Below are 16,010 nucleotides of genomic sequence, written 5' to 3' on the forward strand. Positions count from 1 at the left end.
TACATGCTTAAAAGTACATCCCTTAGATTCTTTTCAACAGATTATAGGAAGCCTTAGGCAGAAATTAGTCTCCAAGTAAGTGAAGGTGATAGTATTATAATTTTATAGATTAAAAAAACAGCCCCTTGAACCATGTCTGAAGGAGCATAAAAAGCTATAGTATTCATGTAATGTGCTCATAGTAATGGATGCATGCCAAGAATTATGTTCAGTGCATCGTCCATCATTTGAAGCTTCTGAGAAGCCATTAAAAACAACTTTGCATACAGCACATTGCAGTAATCTTTTGGAAATTCATGAATGCTTTCCAGGTCTGAACAAGGAAGAAAAATCAGGTTGACCAATGGAACAAAGTTAAGTGAATGGGAAAGTCCCCCCGAATCCTGCAATGGTGTTGGCTCAGTTTTTGTTGGGATTTTTTTAAATTTTGTTTTCTTGATTCCTCAGTTCACTGTACTGATGGGGCTACAGTTTAGTAGCAATTTGTACCTTTAAAGATAATGTATGTTTGGACTTAGTTCATTTACCTTAAAGTGGTTATTGTATAAAAATAAGTTACAACAGTGAAATAACACATACTGATGCTCCTTGCAAGGCAAAAACTGATACATAATAGTTGATAATTTATTCTATTATTTTTCTTATTCTTGGCCTTCAACTCAGAGTTTCAGCACAAGGCGACTGGTGTTCTACAGAGCAACCAGATAATTGTAAAGTTAAATCAGTGAGAGCTTCCACTAGAATCCTGCAGTTCTTCACCTTCTCACTACTCATTCTTGCTGTATTCAGACACATCATACTTTTCACTGTATGGAATTAATCATTGGGGTCACTGATAAAAATCTTAGTATATTGCCTTTGATCTGATCCTGACCTTGTGTTCTTAAATGTTGCGTTTGTTTGGATTCTGATCTTTTGACATTTTCCAGATAAACCTAAACTGCCTGAGAATTACACAGATGAAACCTGGCAAAAACTTAAAGAAGCAGTAGAAGCTATTCAGAATAGTACTTCAATAAAGTACAATTTAGAAGAGCTCTATCAGGTAAGCATTGAAATGTTTAATCTATGGAACCTATGCTTTTTGTTCACTTTCTAAAGCCCTAAGTGACATCTTGATTTAAATTAAAATTGGGTGGGGAGGGAGTGTTTGTAGGTGAGGTACAACCATAGATTGGACAAATGGTTGTAGAGAAGGCCAACAAGGACTTTCTCGCAAACTGATTGTGATATTTGTCTTCAGTGCGGGTTTCCGTTTTCCCATCAATTCAGTAAACATGTACAGATAGTAAAGTGAGCATTTAATTTCAACAAATTCCACAATCCACAAATAGTGATATTCTTAATGGGGACAACTAAAAAAAGGAAATACATCATGCCAGTTTTTGAAGTTCCACTGGCTTCTTCATCAGGCACAGGTCTTAAAAATCATACAGGAGAAAGGGGGAAATGACAGTGTTAACATCAGGGGCTTACATTCTGTTTCAAGATGTTGCTTTTGTTGTTAGTTAAGATGGTATAGAACGGTGATTCCCAGACTTTGGTCCTCCAGGTGTTTTGGACTTCAGCTTCCAGAGTCAGTGGTCAGGAATTCTGGGAGCTGAAGTCCAAAACATCTGGAGGACAAAAGTTTGGGGACCACTGGACTCTGGAAGGATATCACTGCAGGCAGAGGCCACCCCTTTTTGGTCATGTGGAAACTAGGAAACAAGGAGTCATAGAATCCAGAATATAAAATTTCAACTTCATTAGCAACAGAAACAAATAACTTGATTTCTAACACTCTTGCAATGAACTATCTATGGAAATTTTAGGAGGGAACTTGTATTTTCTCCTTAATGGTTTGTTTATTTATTCATTCATTCATTTGGTCATTCTTTCTTATTGTGAAGTGTCCTGCAGTTGAAAGCAGGGCAAACTACATGTCACATCACACCGCTCTCCGGATAAAGTTGTGGTCTGACCCAGGTTTCTTTGAATGAGTGTGCAGCCATACTGCTTCAGAAAGCAAGGCCTCTCCATATTGCTGCCTCAAGATCTTATTGTGCTGTCACTGACCTGATGTGACAGTGAAGATGGAGTGGAAGCTGCTTTACAGGATTTGTCTCAGAGTGATGGGCCAGAAAGGTCAAGTGGAAGAATGGCAGTAGCTTTCGCTGTCAATTACTGAAGGTGTCTTTTTCATTCTTCCCACCTGTTGCTCAGTCTTTCTCTTCTGCATCCTTTCTTCACCTTTTCACTTCTCACTCTTGCTGTATGCAGACACATCATACTTTTCACTTTTCTCTTAAGATAAAATGGAAATAAATATATTCATTTGGCTAGTTTTTCAAGTAAAGTTTATCACTTTAATTGGAAACAGCTAAAGTTGCTGTGAGAAGAATCCAGGTTTTAAAATTTCTGAGAGGCAACATGAATTACATACTGTGTATTTTTAGCTTATTATGTTTAATTACTTGTAGAAAAATGGTAAACAAACCTAGAAATATTTCAGGATTCCAGCAGCATATTCTTGGGAACCTAAGAATTTGAAAGTTACTTTGCTACTGTTAGTGGATTTGAAATGTTATTACCTGTCTTTTACTTCTCTTTGTTCCTGGTCCCTACGTGGCCAAGAAGGGGAGTGACCCCTGCCTGCATTGATGAGCCTCTGTCAGTGATGGTGAAACTTTTAGGGACTCAGTGCCCAAAGTCAAATGCGTTTTGGCACCAGGTGTTATCCAGTGCCGGGGGCAGAACCTCCGGAGGGGGGAGACGCACATCTGTTCCTCCTCTTCCCCGGCCCTCCCGTCTTTCCACATGCCCTCCAAAATGGCTTCACGTGCCAGAGAGGGCACGTGTGCCATAGGTTCACCACCATGGCTCTAGACCGTCTGACAACAGAATTAACATCAAAGACAGAATGTAGGCCTGTGAGGCTAACACTGTTACTTTTCTTTTCCTGTATGATTTTTAACATCTTTGCCTGATGAAGAAGCCAGTGAAGCTTGAAAAGCTTGCATGACATATTTTGTGCTTTGTAGTTGGCCCAGTAAAGATATTGTTGTTCTGTGGATTTGGGATTTTGTTGTATTTTGCTGCATGGCTGACATGACTACCCCTGAATAGGTTTCCTGGGAATTTGCTGAGCTTGCTAGGATACAGTATATTCCAACAATACTCAAAAGATTGATTTGAACAGTTTTTGATACTAGATATTAATTCATCATCTCAATTGTCTTGAAGTTGTTTGGTTGATTGTTTTCACTATATTGTGAAAAGTAACCTTTTTGTACTGCAGCTCCCAGAATTGGCCAGTCATTGCCTGAAGTATTTTGAAAACTACAGTTCAAAAATAACTTTTCAAAGCTCTGATTAGAATGGACTATACTTATCCATATGTGAACAAATGCTAGATTTCTACTTGTTGGGGATGCCTCATTCTTCATTTTCTGCATTAACCAGCATGGTGGTTGAAATAACCTGAAATCTTGATTCCAGCATAATAGTATGTTGATTAACACTTAGTTTCTGTCAAAGCATTGTGGATAATGAGAGAACTTTGGGGATGTTTTTTATTTTTATTATACATCCTCCTGGGGAGAAGGGAAGGGTAGAAAAAGAATTGTCTGAACCAAGTGCTGTTGTGATCATTACCCATGTTTCCACTCAATTTAAACTCCTTGGAGTAGAGTGTCTACTGGTAATGCATAATATTTGCTCACATACCATAATTATAGCGGATTAATTATCAGAGCATTCAGCTAATGCTCTTTATCTAAAGGTCAGTTGATTTGCTCATCAGCCCAGGGATTTGTCATCCTAACATACTTTTATAGGTGTATTCTGTGACAGTTTTTCACCCGTTTTAGGTCAAGGACTTTAAGGAACCATTTTACCTAATATGCATTCAAAAAAACCTCTAGGCTCAGATCCGATATTTTGAAAGCAATGCAGCAGTATTTTCTGTTGACATTGTTTATCTGGATCTATTTTTAACACCTCGGGTATTAAAAAGAGTCAGCTAAATAGTCAGTGAAATGAATGCTAAAGAGAACATTTTTGCTTAAGAACAGCTGCCTTGTAAATAGATCCAATGTCAAATATGTGTTTTTAGGTACCATTATCTAAGTTAACAACAGCTCTTTTTCTCCTACACATCTCCAGAGGATTTCTATGTGTCTTCATTTGATCTGCAATAAGTTTCTTAGTGTGCTGTTTCCCCTGGCAGCAGTATCCTTATTAGCTGGCAGCAAGCACTGCTGCTGGAACCTTTCTTAATGGGATAATAGACCCAATGACAGATAGAAAATCACTGAAAAGGATTAAAATAGTTTTAGTAGTTGCTTGAGGTGAACCCATTTATGGCAGATTATTTTCCCCAAGCATTTGCAGCTTTTACTTTGGGCCAAAACATTTGGAGCTCCCTCTCAAACCTTATACTGTAAGATTAATTCAAGCTTCTTCTCTTCTTGGAACAAGAATTATTTCTCTGTATAGCTCCGCCAGTGGTCCTGATTCTTTTAAGGAGGAAAAATCACTGCTGCAGAGAATTTACAGTCTCTGCATTTTTAACAATGAGGAGGAGAATTAAACTGACAAAATGAAACTATTCCAGCTTGGTCTCTGTTCAGTTGAGAATGGAGCTTTGCACTTAGGTAGTGCAATTCACATGCTGGAGATACTGGACTGTCTCAGTTGCACACTATCACCACCTTCTTGCAAATGGTGGCCAAAGTGTAACTTGAACTGTATGTGTCATGCCACCTGCATTTAGCCCCTGCACTTTTTTAGGTCTCTAGTTCTTACTACTACAGTTTGTGGTTGATTAGGTTTCACTTTGAATACTCAGTCAGGTGTCCTTTTGGAATCATATTGGTCCCAATAGCAAATAACATTGTGCCCAACTTCACCTGAAGTATCCTTCATCAGCTCTCTTTCCTTTGCTCTCAGTAAGTGAAGCTTGCAGCATTTCCTTTGCTGATTTGCTGCTCCCCAGTACAGTATAGCAGACAGTAGCTTCTTTTCCTCAGCTCTCCTTCACCACTACTGCAAAATTGTGGCAAGGAAAGAAAATGAGAGAGAGCTTATTGGTGTGGGAAGTCCCCGGAATCCTCCTTGTGACTATCAATTGATACTAGCAATTTATATACTAATATAGGTAGAAATCCTGTTACTCATCATTGCTTTTCTACAGAATTATAGATTGTATATTACAGAATTATGTTTTGAGTACTCCCAGTTATGGTAGTCCAAACTTCATAAAATATCTTTGTTGCTATTTACATGTTTTCTGTTTGCACTGAACTAATTTTTAGGTGTGATGGTATATGGAGGGGGAGGTGTAAAGGCTGATTGCTGTATTCACAGGAGCACTGACCTGATCTTTAATTGTCGAGAATCATTTGGACCCCAATATTATGTGGACCAACGGTTTTAAGTCCATGGGAGGAGCAGGAGGAGAGCTGGGAAATACTATATAAATATGTTGTCTGTTGGTATGGAATCCAGAAGTTATGTAGATATTTTATCTCAGTTTTCTACTTTCTTGATTTTAGGCTGTTGAAAATCTCTGCTCCTACAAAATTTCTGCAAATTTGTACAAGCAGTTAAGACAGATTTGTGAAGACCATATCAAAGCACAGATTCATCAGTTCAGAGAATATCCTTCTATAAATGAAATGTATTTGGCAAGCCATTCTGTGGTTTAGATGCCTGTAGGCAGTTAAGATAATCTATAGATTAAGATCTACCTTCTCAATGACATGATCTGTGGATTCTTGTGTTGACTGTGCCAAACCTATATAGTGTATGTCTGGACCTTGCAGCAGAGGTTGCATAGGGTTTACAATTCTTTGCTTTTTTGAAATGAAATTCTAACCAGCTTGGTTAGAATAAAAGAGGAACAATATATAACAGAGAAACAATAAAGTTGGTTAAACAAATTATTAAAATTCTGACAGTGACATCCACTATTGCACATCACAGATCTTTGAACTGGAGTTATGCAGAGAAAGACTGAAGCAAGTCATGTTTCAGCAGGAGAGAAACCTACTTTTTTAGCCATTTCTGATTAATACAGTGTTCACAATTCATAGCACATGCAGACCCACATGCACCAGTCCAGAGAAGCATGTGTGGCACTCCATACTTAATCAGTAATGTCATGTTATAAGCTGATGTTGTAGTGTGGGAATGGTATTTACCATCACCTTGCAATCACCTGAAGAATCATGAGTGTTGGTCTTGTTCCTATAATGGCTGCAGTCAGAGATGTGTGCATGCCAATTTTCTGCTATCATTTCTTTGATGCACCTCAAGCTGTTAAACCCTGAGATGTTAACCATCTTGATTAACCTAGTAACTTTATTAAGCTGCTGGCTAGGACTAGCTGACCTTTATACTTTTAAGCTAATTTTAGGTAAGCATCTCCCACATAGCTATATCTCAACGGTTAGGACCTAGAGTAAAACATTGGTGTGTTTTAGAAACTGGTGTGACAAGGTGTTTGTAGACATCCTTAAAAACCAGTGGGGTGACTATTTCAAAACAAATCCTGCAGTTATAAAGTTGAAGAGTAATACTGGTGTTGTTTCAGTTTTTTTGTTAAACAGTCTTAACTGCTTCTTCACGGATTCATTGGACAGTGTTCTTTTTCTCAAGAAAATAGACAAATGTTGGCAAGATCATTGCAGACAAATGGTAAGGCTTACTTTCCTTGAAATAACATTTCTATACATTTGAATCCATTAGTGTACTCGATAGTTTTGCTTCTGCCAGATGTTGTGACCCCCCCCCCCCACTCTCCCTGTTGCATTTCCCAGTGCACTCTGAAATCCTCCAGTGGAAAAACCTCTGGAGCTGTTTTTTTGTGCCACAGAGTGCTGCAGAAACAGGAGAATAAAGTCCCATTTCCACTGGCTTTAGATACAATAGTATGCCATTGGGATTTGGCCCAAGAATGCTCCCTCCTCCTATCTTGACCCTTTGAAAACCGGCTCTGGTGGCCATCTTGAGCATCTTGCCGGGGTTCTGGGAGTTTGCAGGTGCACAAGGGAAGTATGCACACATGCATTCAATGGGTAGGTGGATGTTTTCCATGCATTTCTTTGGCTTATAAAAAGATGTTTTATAACAAGTATGATTACTTTTGGCTTATAACAAGATTGGAAATGATACTATAATTTATACTCAGAACCTTTTTTTCTGTTATCTTGGTTTTTGTTCTGACAGCCTGTATTCATCTGTGAAAGTTGGAGGCCATTGCTGCCATATAGCATAGTAAATCTGTATTGTATCTGAAAAACAAAATCCTTAAAGTTGTATGATATATTTCTGTCTTGCTCCAGATTCTCTGGACTGCAGATCAACAACTCAAAAACATTATACTTGACAAAATACCTTATTATGTAATTGCTGTGCAAGAGAAGTGGATTGCCACCTAATCACACCTATTCAAATCATTCTGAGGGGTGGGGTTAAGACGTTCTAAATGGTTGGGACTTCTGGAAGTATTCTGGCTCCGAGTTCATCGAATCTTGGGAAGGAACAAAATTTCTCTGGCTAGTAGCTTTCCATAGTTGCTTGAAGCTAACATACTAAAGGGACTAAGAGGATGTGCTTTCTTAATCTTAAATATCAGGTTAAGGTAGAAGGTTATCTCCAAGGTCTGTTTGTATACTTGACTTTGTAGTTGCTGTTAGTAATCATATTAGAAAGTAAGCCTCACTAAAATTAATAGTCATTCCTTCCAAGTAAGTATTGGCACAAGAATGATCTCAAGCCAAATGCATATTGTAGGCATAGCACTTCAAATCTGTCAAAATCTTGATGGCTTCTTCTTACCATTACAGATAATGATTAGAAGTATCTTTTTGTTCCTGGATCGAACCTATGTACTTCAAAATTCAATGCTGCCATCAATTTGGTAAGGACGAAAATATGGCATTTATTTCAGGTTTCTAAATGTGCTGTCAAGATATAGATTAGCAGGGGTTTTTCCCCTTTCTATCTTGAATGATTGATTGCGAGTTGTTTCCTGTGGATAGAGATGGCTGTGAAATATATCAACTTCACTGTGCCCCCCAGCCCTTTTCATATTTACCAAAAATCTTGGGGGTTTGGGGTGACCATTGGAGGCTAACATTTAGCTAAACTAACAAGCCAGGTTTGGAAACTATTAATCTACAAGCCGTCATAGTAGAGGGACCATTTTATAAATTTATTGGAAGTGTAAAATACCATCCTGAGCCTGCTTGGCAAAATAATCCCTGTTTGCAGAAGCACAAACAAATAGCATGCAGTGTTTTAAAACAGATAAGTGTGAAAGCAGAGGCTAGAAGTTTTAATTAAATGACTCCTTTTTGGCTATATAGATTGTTAAGTACACTTGACCAAATGTAGACCATCACTTCAAAGCATTTGACTGATGTATTTATTTAGCCTTGGTGAAGTTGTCATTCCTTTCACTTTTCCTCATTGGTTGTGTTACAACCTGGAATTGAAATAGATTTAATTGACGTTAACTCAGCATGTGGCACTGTAATTACTGGACATTTCTACCAATCCTCATTCTGCCCTTTTCTTTTGAAATGGAATGTGAAATCCAGGAAATTGAACCAGAAGCTGGGAAAAGTATAATTCTGTGCACAGAACTGTCTTTTTCTTCCTTATGGAGGTGATGAGAGTACAGACACATAATTGCGTAGGGTTCACTTCCTCTCACACAGAATTGCAAAAAATACCTGAACAAACTTGAAAATGACTACTTGATTAATTGCTCAAACAGAATATGTTAAAAACATATGAACATACATAAACTGTAAGAATGTACACCATCCCTATCCTAAAATTCTGCTTCACTATGGCAATTTATGTTTTTTTCAGGGATATGGGGCTTGAATTGTTCAGGACTCATATAATTAGTGATCAGAAAGTTCAGAACAAGACCATAGATGGCATTCTTCTGTTGATTGAGAGGGAGAGAAATGGAGAGGCTATTGATAGGAGCCTGCTCCGCAGCCTTCTAAGCATGCTTTCAGATTTGCAGGTGAGTAAGAGTTGTGATAAATCTTCATAAAATGCCAAGAATAAGCAATATGAACACAAACCGTTACGTTTATTTTCTTTCCTAGATCTACCAGGATTCTTTTGAGCACAGATTCTTGGAAGAAACTAATCGACTATATGCAGCAGAAGGGCAGAGGCTTATGCAAGAAAGAGAGGTATTTCATTACCTCATGGCTCAGTAGATGCCATGAGCATTTTTAGCTCCCAACTATGAGGGCAGAATCTGGCACATTCTGTCCTACTGAGAGTGGCTATCAAGAAGTATTGCAATACCAATAATTTCTAGGGAGAGTGTAGATAGCCTTGTTGGACTGTTGCTACAGAAACAACAGGGTGTCTCTTAGTACCTTAAAGACTATAATACTTTGTCTAGCACAAACTTTCATGAGTAGCAACCCACTTCATCAGATACCAGTGAGGTTGCAGTCCACAAATAAAATGTTTTGGTCTTTAAGGTGTTCCTTGATTCTTAATGGTTTTAGCACTAATACTATGACTTAGAAACCCATCCTTTAGTGTGGTTCTTGACCATTATGAGTTCAGAAGAGAGCCCTGCTGGCGCAGTGGTTAAATACCTGTAATGCAGCCACTCACTCACAAACCATAAGGTTGCAAGTTCAATACCAACCCAGGAGCTCAAGCTCACATCCTTCCGAAGTTGCTAAAATGAGTACCCAGATTGTTGGGGGCAATTAGTTTACAGTAAACCGCATACGAAATGCTTGGGTGCACTGATAAACGGTATTGAAATGTACTTGCTACTAGCTATAAAAGTATATGTCAGTTGCAGTTGGCAGACAGTTTTGTTCTCTTACTTAACCTTTTCTCCTCAACTTATTCCACTTGCCAGGTTCCAGAGTATCTTCATCATGTTAACAAACGCTTGGAGGAAGAGGCAGACAGGATTATCACATACTTGGATCAAAGCACTCAGTAAGTGTGTAGTTCCCTTTAAGTTGATGTTTAAATCTCTTAATAGTAGACCTCTAATTGTAGTGCTATTTTTTGCTAATGTGAGCCAAATCAACAGGCATGTTCAATAATGTAAAACTAGGCTATGTACAGGTTGAATCTCTCTTATCTGGAATTCCAAAATACTCCAAAGTCTTTTTCCTGGGCAGTTGGGATAGTGACACATTTGCATTCTGGTGGTTCAGCATACACAAACTTTGTTTCAAGCACAAAATTATTAAAAAAAAATATTATAGATTCATAGAATCATAGAGTTGGAAGAGACCACAAGGGCCATCCAGTCCAACCCCCTGCCATGCAGGAACTCTCAATCAATGCATCCCTGACAAGTGGCCATCCAGCCTCTGTTTAAAGACCTCCAAAGAGGGAGACTCCACCACACTCCAAGGGAGTGTGTTCCACTGTCAAACAGCCCTTACTGTCAGGAAGTTCTTCCTAATGTTGAGGTGGAATCTGTTTTCCTTCAGCTTGCATCCATTGTTCCGGGTCCTGTTCTCTGGAGCAGCATCCCTCCTCAATATGACATCCCTTCAAATATTTAAAAAGGGCTATCATATCATCTCTTAACCTTCTTTTCTCCAGGCTAAACATCCCCAGCTCCCTAAGTCATTCCTCATAGGACATGGTTTCCAGCCCCTTCACCATTGTAGCCGCCCTCCTTTGGACACGCTCCAGTTTCTCAATGTCCTTTTTGAATTGTGGTGCCCAGAACTGGACACAATATTCCAGGTGGGGCCTGACTAAAGCAGAATATAGTGGCACTATTACTTCTCTGGATCTAGAGACTATACTTTTATTGATGCAGTCTAAAATTGCATTGGCCTTTTTAGCTGCCGCATCACACTGTTGACTCATGTTCAACTTGTAGTCTATTTGGACTTCTAGATCCCTTTCACATGTAGTCTCATTCAGCCAGGTCTCCCTCATCCTATATCTGTGCATTTCATTTCTCCGCCCTAAGTGCAGTACCTTACATTTCTCTGTGTTGAACTTCATTTTGTTAGCTTTGGCCCAGCTTTCTAGTCTATTCAGGTCGTTTTGAATTTTGATCCTGTCCTCTGGGGTATTAGCTACTCTTCCTAATTTGGTGTCATCTGCAAATTTGATGAGTATGCCCCCAATTCTGTCATCCAAGTCATTGATAAAGACGTTGAATAGCACTGGGCCCAGGACAGAGCCCTGTGGGACCCCACTGGTCACTTCTCTCCAGGATGAAAAGGTGCCATTGTTGAGCACCCTTTGGGTTCGGCCAGTCAACCAGTTTCAAATCCATGTAACAGTTACCTTGTCTAACCCACATTTTACAAGTTTGTTTGCAAGAATGTCATGGGAAACCTTGTCAAAGGCCTTACTGAAATCAAGATATACTATATCCACAGCATTCCCTTCATCTAACAAGCTGGTAATTTTATCAAAGAAAGAGATCAGATTTGTCTGGCATGACTTCTTTCTCTGAAACCCATGTTGACTTTTAGTGATTATGGCATTGCCTTCTAGATGTTCACAGACTCTCTGTTTAATGATATGCTCCAGAATCTTTCCTGGGATTGATGTCAGACTAACTGGACGATAATTGTTGGGATCCTCTTTTTTCCCCTTTTTGAAGATGGGGACAACGTTTGCCCTCCGCCAGTCTGCTGGGATCTCTCCTGTTCTCCAGGAGTTTTCAAAGATTATTGCCAATAGCTCCGATATTACATTTGCCAGTTCTTTTAATACTCTTGGATGTAGTTCATCTGGTCCTGGAGACTACATCCAAGGTTTATATTATGGTATAAAATTATCTTCAGGCTATTTGTATAAAGTATATATGAAACATAAATGAATTTTGTGCATAGACATGGGTCCCATCTCCAAGGTGTATCATTATACAGTATACGTTTATGCAAATACAGGTATTCCAGAATCCCCCAAAAATTCAAATTCAAAATAATTCGGGCCCTAAGTATTTCGGATAAGAGATGCTCAACCTGTATTGCTTGTCATTACCTAAAATGCTTTCCAAAAGATAACATGCAATATACAGTATGCCATAGCTTCAGGCTATACGAAACTTATACAAGTCCTGAGAATAAGCCAGATAATACCATATTACTTCATATCTATATATCTGTTGTGACAAATGTTAACATTAATGACTGTGATTTGGGTTTTTTTAACACACTTTGCTCTCACCTCTTTTTTGTTGTCACCCCTGTAACAACTTCAAACATCTCAAGACATGAGTATTTCTTGTTTCATCTTCCCCCCCCCCCCCCTGTAAATCACAGTGTTCATTGTGGTACAGTGGACCCTTGGTATCTGCTGGGGTTTTGTCCCAGGACTCCCCATGGATATCAATATCCGTGGATGCTCAAGTCCCATTAAACACAATGGCATAATAAAGTGGTGTCCCTCACATAAAAAAGCAAAATCATGGGCTGCTTTTTGGAAGGTTTTTTTTTAATGTTTCAAGCCATGGATGATTGAATCCATGGATAAAGAATCTGTGGATATGGAGGGCTGACTCTACTAATAAATTCAGCTTCTAACTGGAAATGTGTGTTTGAAAGTGGCTGATCTTGCTAGGTGTAAGGAGGGATTGTTTCCCGAGGCTGAAGAAGGCCAGCAGTTTTATGTCTATCCAACTGCTGCCTGCTCTAGACAGAGGTTGGGGACAGCAGGCCCTGGGCCACATACAACCTCTCACCTCATTTTTATGGCCTCCCAAACCACTATTAATCACCCTGGTCCTACAGTTAGAAGCATTGCCCCCAAAGAGTCAATTGCCCCCAGGAGGCTCCTAGGGGTAGTGCATGAGTAAATTTACTCCACCCTTTCTAGACCACCATTACCCCCTTTTTTAAAAAAAACAAACAAACCCATACATGGAAACTGGAATTAGATTTACAGTCACTTTCCAAAGAAATTTGGGGTGCTGAAACCTGGCAGGGAATGCAGAGGGCAAAACTGGGCATCCACCAGAGTTCTCAATCCCTACTTGTTGAATTTTTTCCCCTCTGCTTTTGAAAAGTGCTGTGGATTTTAGCTTCACAGCAGTAGGTAGCATTTACTATATGAAGCATAATTCTTCCTGCAGTTCCAGTTGGATTTTTAATGGTTTAAGGGCGAGCAAAAGGAATGTAATTCTAAACACTTTTTCCTATAGGAAACCACTAATTGCTACTGTAGAAAAACAGCTGCTAGGTGAACATTTAACAGCCATTCTACAGAAAGGTAATTTATTTTTCTTTATAGAAATCTTTGTTTACTGCTTCTTCGGGACTTTCAGTTCCCTGTGCTGAATGGAAATGACCCAGTCAGGTGCTGCTTCTTTAACCCCCTTTGCCTACCCAGTTCATGAAATAGCACTGAACAGTATTCAGGAGTCCTATTCTCCTCCTTGGAGGTAAGGAGCCCACTCTCTGATGCCATCAGACGAATCTCAGAATGAAAAGTAATGATGTGAAAAACAGCAAATGTGGATGGAGGTTGTCTGATAATTTTGTCCATTTTGAATGGCATGATCAGGCAAGTATGTTGTTTCAAAGCAAAATAGCTGCCAAGCCATAGTACAAAACAAATAAACTGCAGTAATCTGCAGGCAGAAAACACTTTGCTTCCTTGTCATTAAACTGTGTAATAAAACTTGCATTGTGTACAATATAATAATACATTTTTCGGTAAGATGTGATAATAGCTGCTTCTAAAGAGCTATAAATACCAAATTACCAGACAGCCTCTACCCTTATCCTTGTGTGCATGATGTTAGAAGCATTAGTAATACAAACTGCTGCCTACATTGTATCAAAACTGTTGAAAAGGGAAAAAAAGTCTGTTTCCTAGAATCTCCTATGGACCAAAACCTTGGCCTAGCTAATCCAGTACAACATTTTATTTCCCACAGTGAGCATCCAGATGTCTTTTGAAAGCCTGTTGATAGGATATGTGCACTAGCACTCTTCCATTCACATTCCTCAGCAATGAATATTAAGAGACTAACCAGTAATAGGCTTTGCCTCCATACATTAAAGCCTTGTTGACTGTCTTTTTTGCTTCTTGTAATCATTATTAATAACTCTTCTTTTAATATTGTGGACTTAAAATTTTGAAGTTGTATGGAATGGGAATTTCTCTTTATACATGTTGCTTTTATATCACCCTTACTGAGGGTGGCATAGAGTTATTTTCTGGCCTCACATGTCCATGTATACATGCACCTTCTTTTATATTTTAATAACTGGTAAGAGTTTCATATTCAATAGAAATCATTAGAAAGAGCAGCAGGTAGTTTGGTTTTTTATTAGCATGCATTAATTTAGAGCAGTGGTCCCCAATGTGTACCCTTTAAGAGATTTTTGACTTTAGCTCCCAGAATCCCAGACTACTGGCCAACATGACTGAGGCTTCTGGGAGCTGAAGTCCAAAATTTCTTATAGGGTACCATTTGGGGACCACTGATTTAGAGTAACATATAAATCTGTCAGAGTCTTAAAATAGGGAAGGACTTTCTCAGTCCTACCACCAGACAGTCAGTATGGTGTAGTGGTTTGAGCATTGGGCTACAAATCCCCACTCAGCCATGAACAGCCACTTAGGCAAGTTCCACTGTCTCAGTGTCAGGAAACAGCAATGGAAAACCTCCTCTGAACAAATAATGCCAAGAAAAAACCCATGATAGATTCAATTTAGGATTGCCATAAGTCAGAAACTACTTGAAGGCACACAATAACCACCACCATAAGAGGCCCGTCTGGTGAGGACACAGGAGAGAGCTTTCTCAATGACTGCTCCCAGCCTATAGAATTGCCCTCTGCAGGTGGCCAGATTGGACCTCTGTCTGTTGTCCTCTCACTGACAGGCAAAGATCTTTCTGTTCAGGCAGGCTTTAAATGATTAATTGGTTTCAAGGAGTCATTTTATGGGGTGGCATACTGTATTTTTAACTTTATGGTTACTTTTTAAATGATTTTATGCTTTTTAAATTTGAATGTCATTTTAAAATTACTTGCTAAATCGGTTTTTAACTTTTTTATTACTAAGCTGTTTGCCTTTTCTTGTTTTAGCATTTGCAAGCTGCCTTGGATCCCATGCTAGTTTAAAAAACTAAATGAATTACATACTAATTTTGCAGGTTTAAATAATCTCCTGGATGAAAACCGAATTCTGGATTTATCTTTACTATATCAGTTGTTCAGTAGAGTCAAAAATGGCGTGCAAGCTCTTTTGCAGCAATGGATTGAATATATAAAGGTACCAGTGCATGATTTAATATCTGTTGTTAACTTGTGGGAAGAAGTTTTAAATACATTGGGGTCGGAAAAGATGTGTGTATAAATAGTACACTTATATCCCAAAACCAAATTTGTGTGCACATCCCAGCACTGCCAGCATATGTGGATGGAGTTACACACACATACATGGCATTAAATGGTTGTCTTAGGAAAATATCACACTACACTATTACAGTGCCATTACTCCACTTTAACTGTTATTGCTGCGTCCTGTGGAATTTTGGAGATTGTAGTTTAGTGAGGCCTAAGAGCTCTCTGGCTGGGAATTTTGAGTTCCTTTATTTCCAGCAAATCATTGTAGATTCAAGAAATGCTTTTCTCTTTTGGAAGATTCCTGTCCGAAAATGTTACTATTTTCAGTCGGTTTTTATTATTACACGGACTTTCCCCTTTTTTGTAAAGATCTTGGCTTTTAAAATATTAAGATTCAAAATTTGTCAGCATTACTGCTCTAAAATTTGTTATGTTGACCTTTGTGGGGCATTTTCAAACATAATAAATAATAAACATTTTATTTGTATACCGCCCTTCCATAAGATCAGGGCGGTTTACAGCAGTTAAAAATACACAAAATTCAAGTTAAAAACCATATCAAAATTACATAAATTACACTACAGACTAAAACAACAAACAAAAACAAAACAAAAACAAAAGCCCCCGGGTTAGCCAAACCATTGCCTGTGCGGCCTGTGCGGCGGGGGGGCCTATAGGGACTTA

At 38.8% G+C, this 16,010-nt stretch overlaps 1 protein-coding gene across 1 annotated transcript in view; it reads left to right on the top strand.

The window, feature by feature from the left end:
- LOC149308933 (cullin-4B-like) overlaps nucleotides 1-16,010 on the top strand; it is a 32,881-nt gene that overhangs the window by 3,864 nt on the left and 13,007 nt on the right. The window contains exons 3-11 of the mRNA XM_089536728.1: nucleotides 930-1,045; nucleotides 5,538-5,641; nucleotides 6,612-6,681; nucleotides 7,833-7,906; nucleotides 8,866-9,028; nucleotides 9,114-9,203; nucleotides 9,899-9,981; nucleotides 13,169-13,236; nucleotides 15,134-15,252. Of these exons, the coding sequence (XP_089392854.1) occupies nucleotides 930-1,045; nucleotides 5,538-5,641; nucleotides 6,612-6,681; nucleotides 7,833-7,906; nucleotides 8,866-9,028; nucleotides 9,114-9,203; nucleotides 9,899-9,981; nucleotides 13,169-13,236; nucleotides 15,134-15,252 (887 nt within the window). The remainder of the gene's footprint in view (nucleotides 1-929; nucleotides 1,046-5,537; nucleotides 5,642-6,611; nucleotides 6,682-7,832; nucleotides 7,907-8,865; nucleotides 9,029-9,113; nucleotides 9,204-9,898; nucleotides 9,982-13,168; nucleotides 13,237-15,133; nucleotides 15,253-16,010) is intronic.

This window comes from Sceloporus occidentalis, unplaced genomic scaffold (assembly GCF_023333645.1).
Source record: "Sceloporus occidentalis isolate IW3139 unplaced genomic scaffold, rSceOcc1.0.p SCAF_8, whole genome shotgun sequence".
NCBI classification, from domain to species: Eukaryota; Metazoa; Chordata; class Lepidosauria; order Squamata; family Phrynosomatidae; genus Sceloporus; species Sceloporus occidentalis.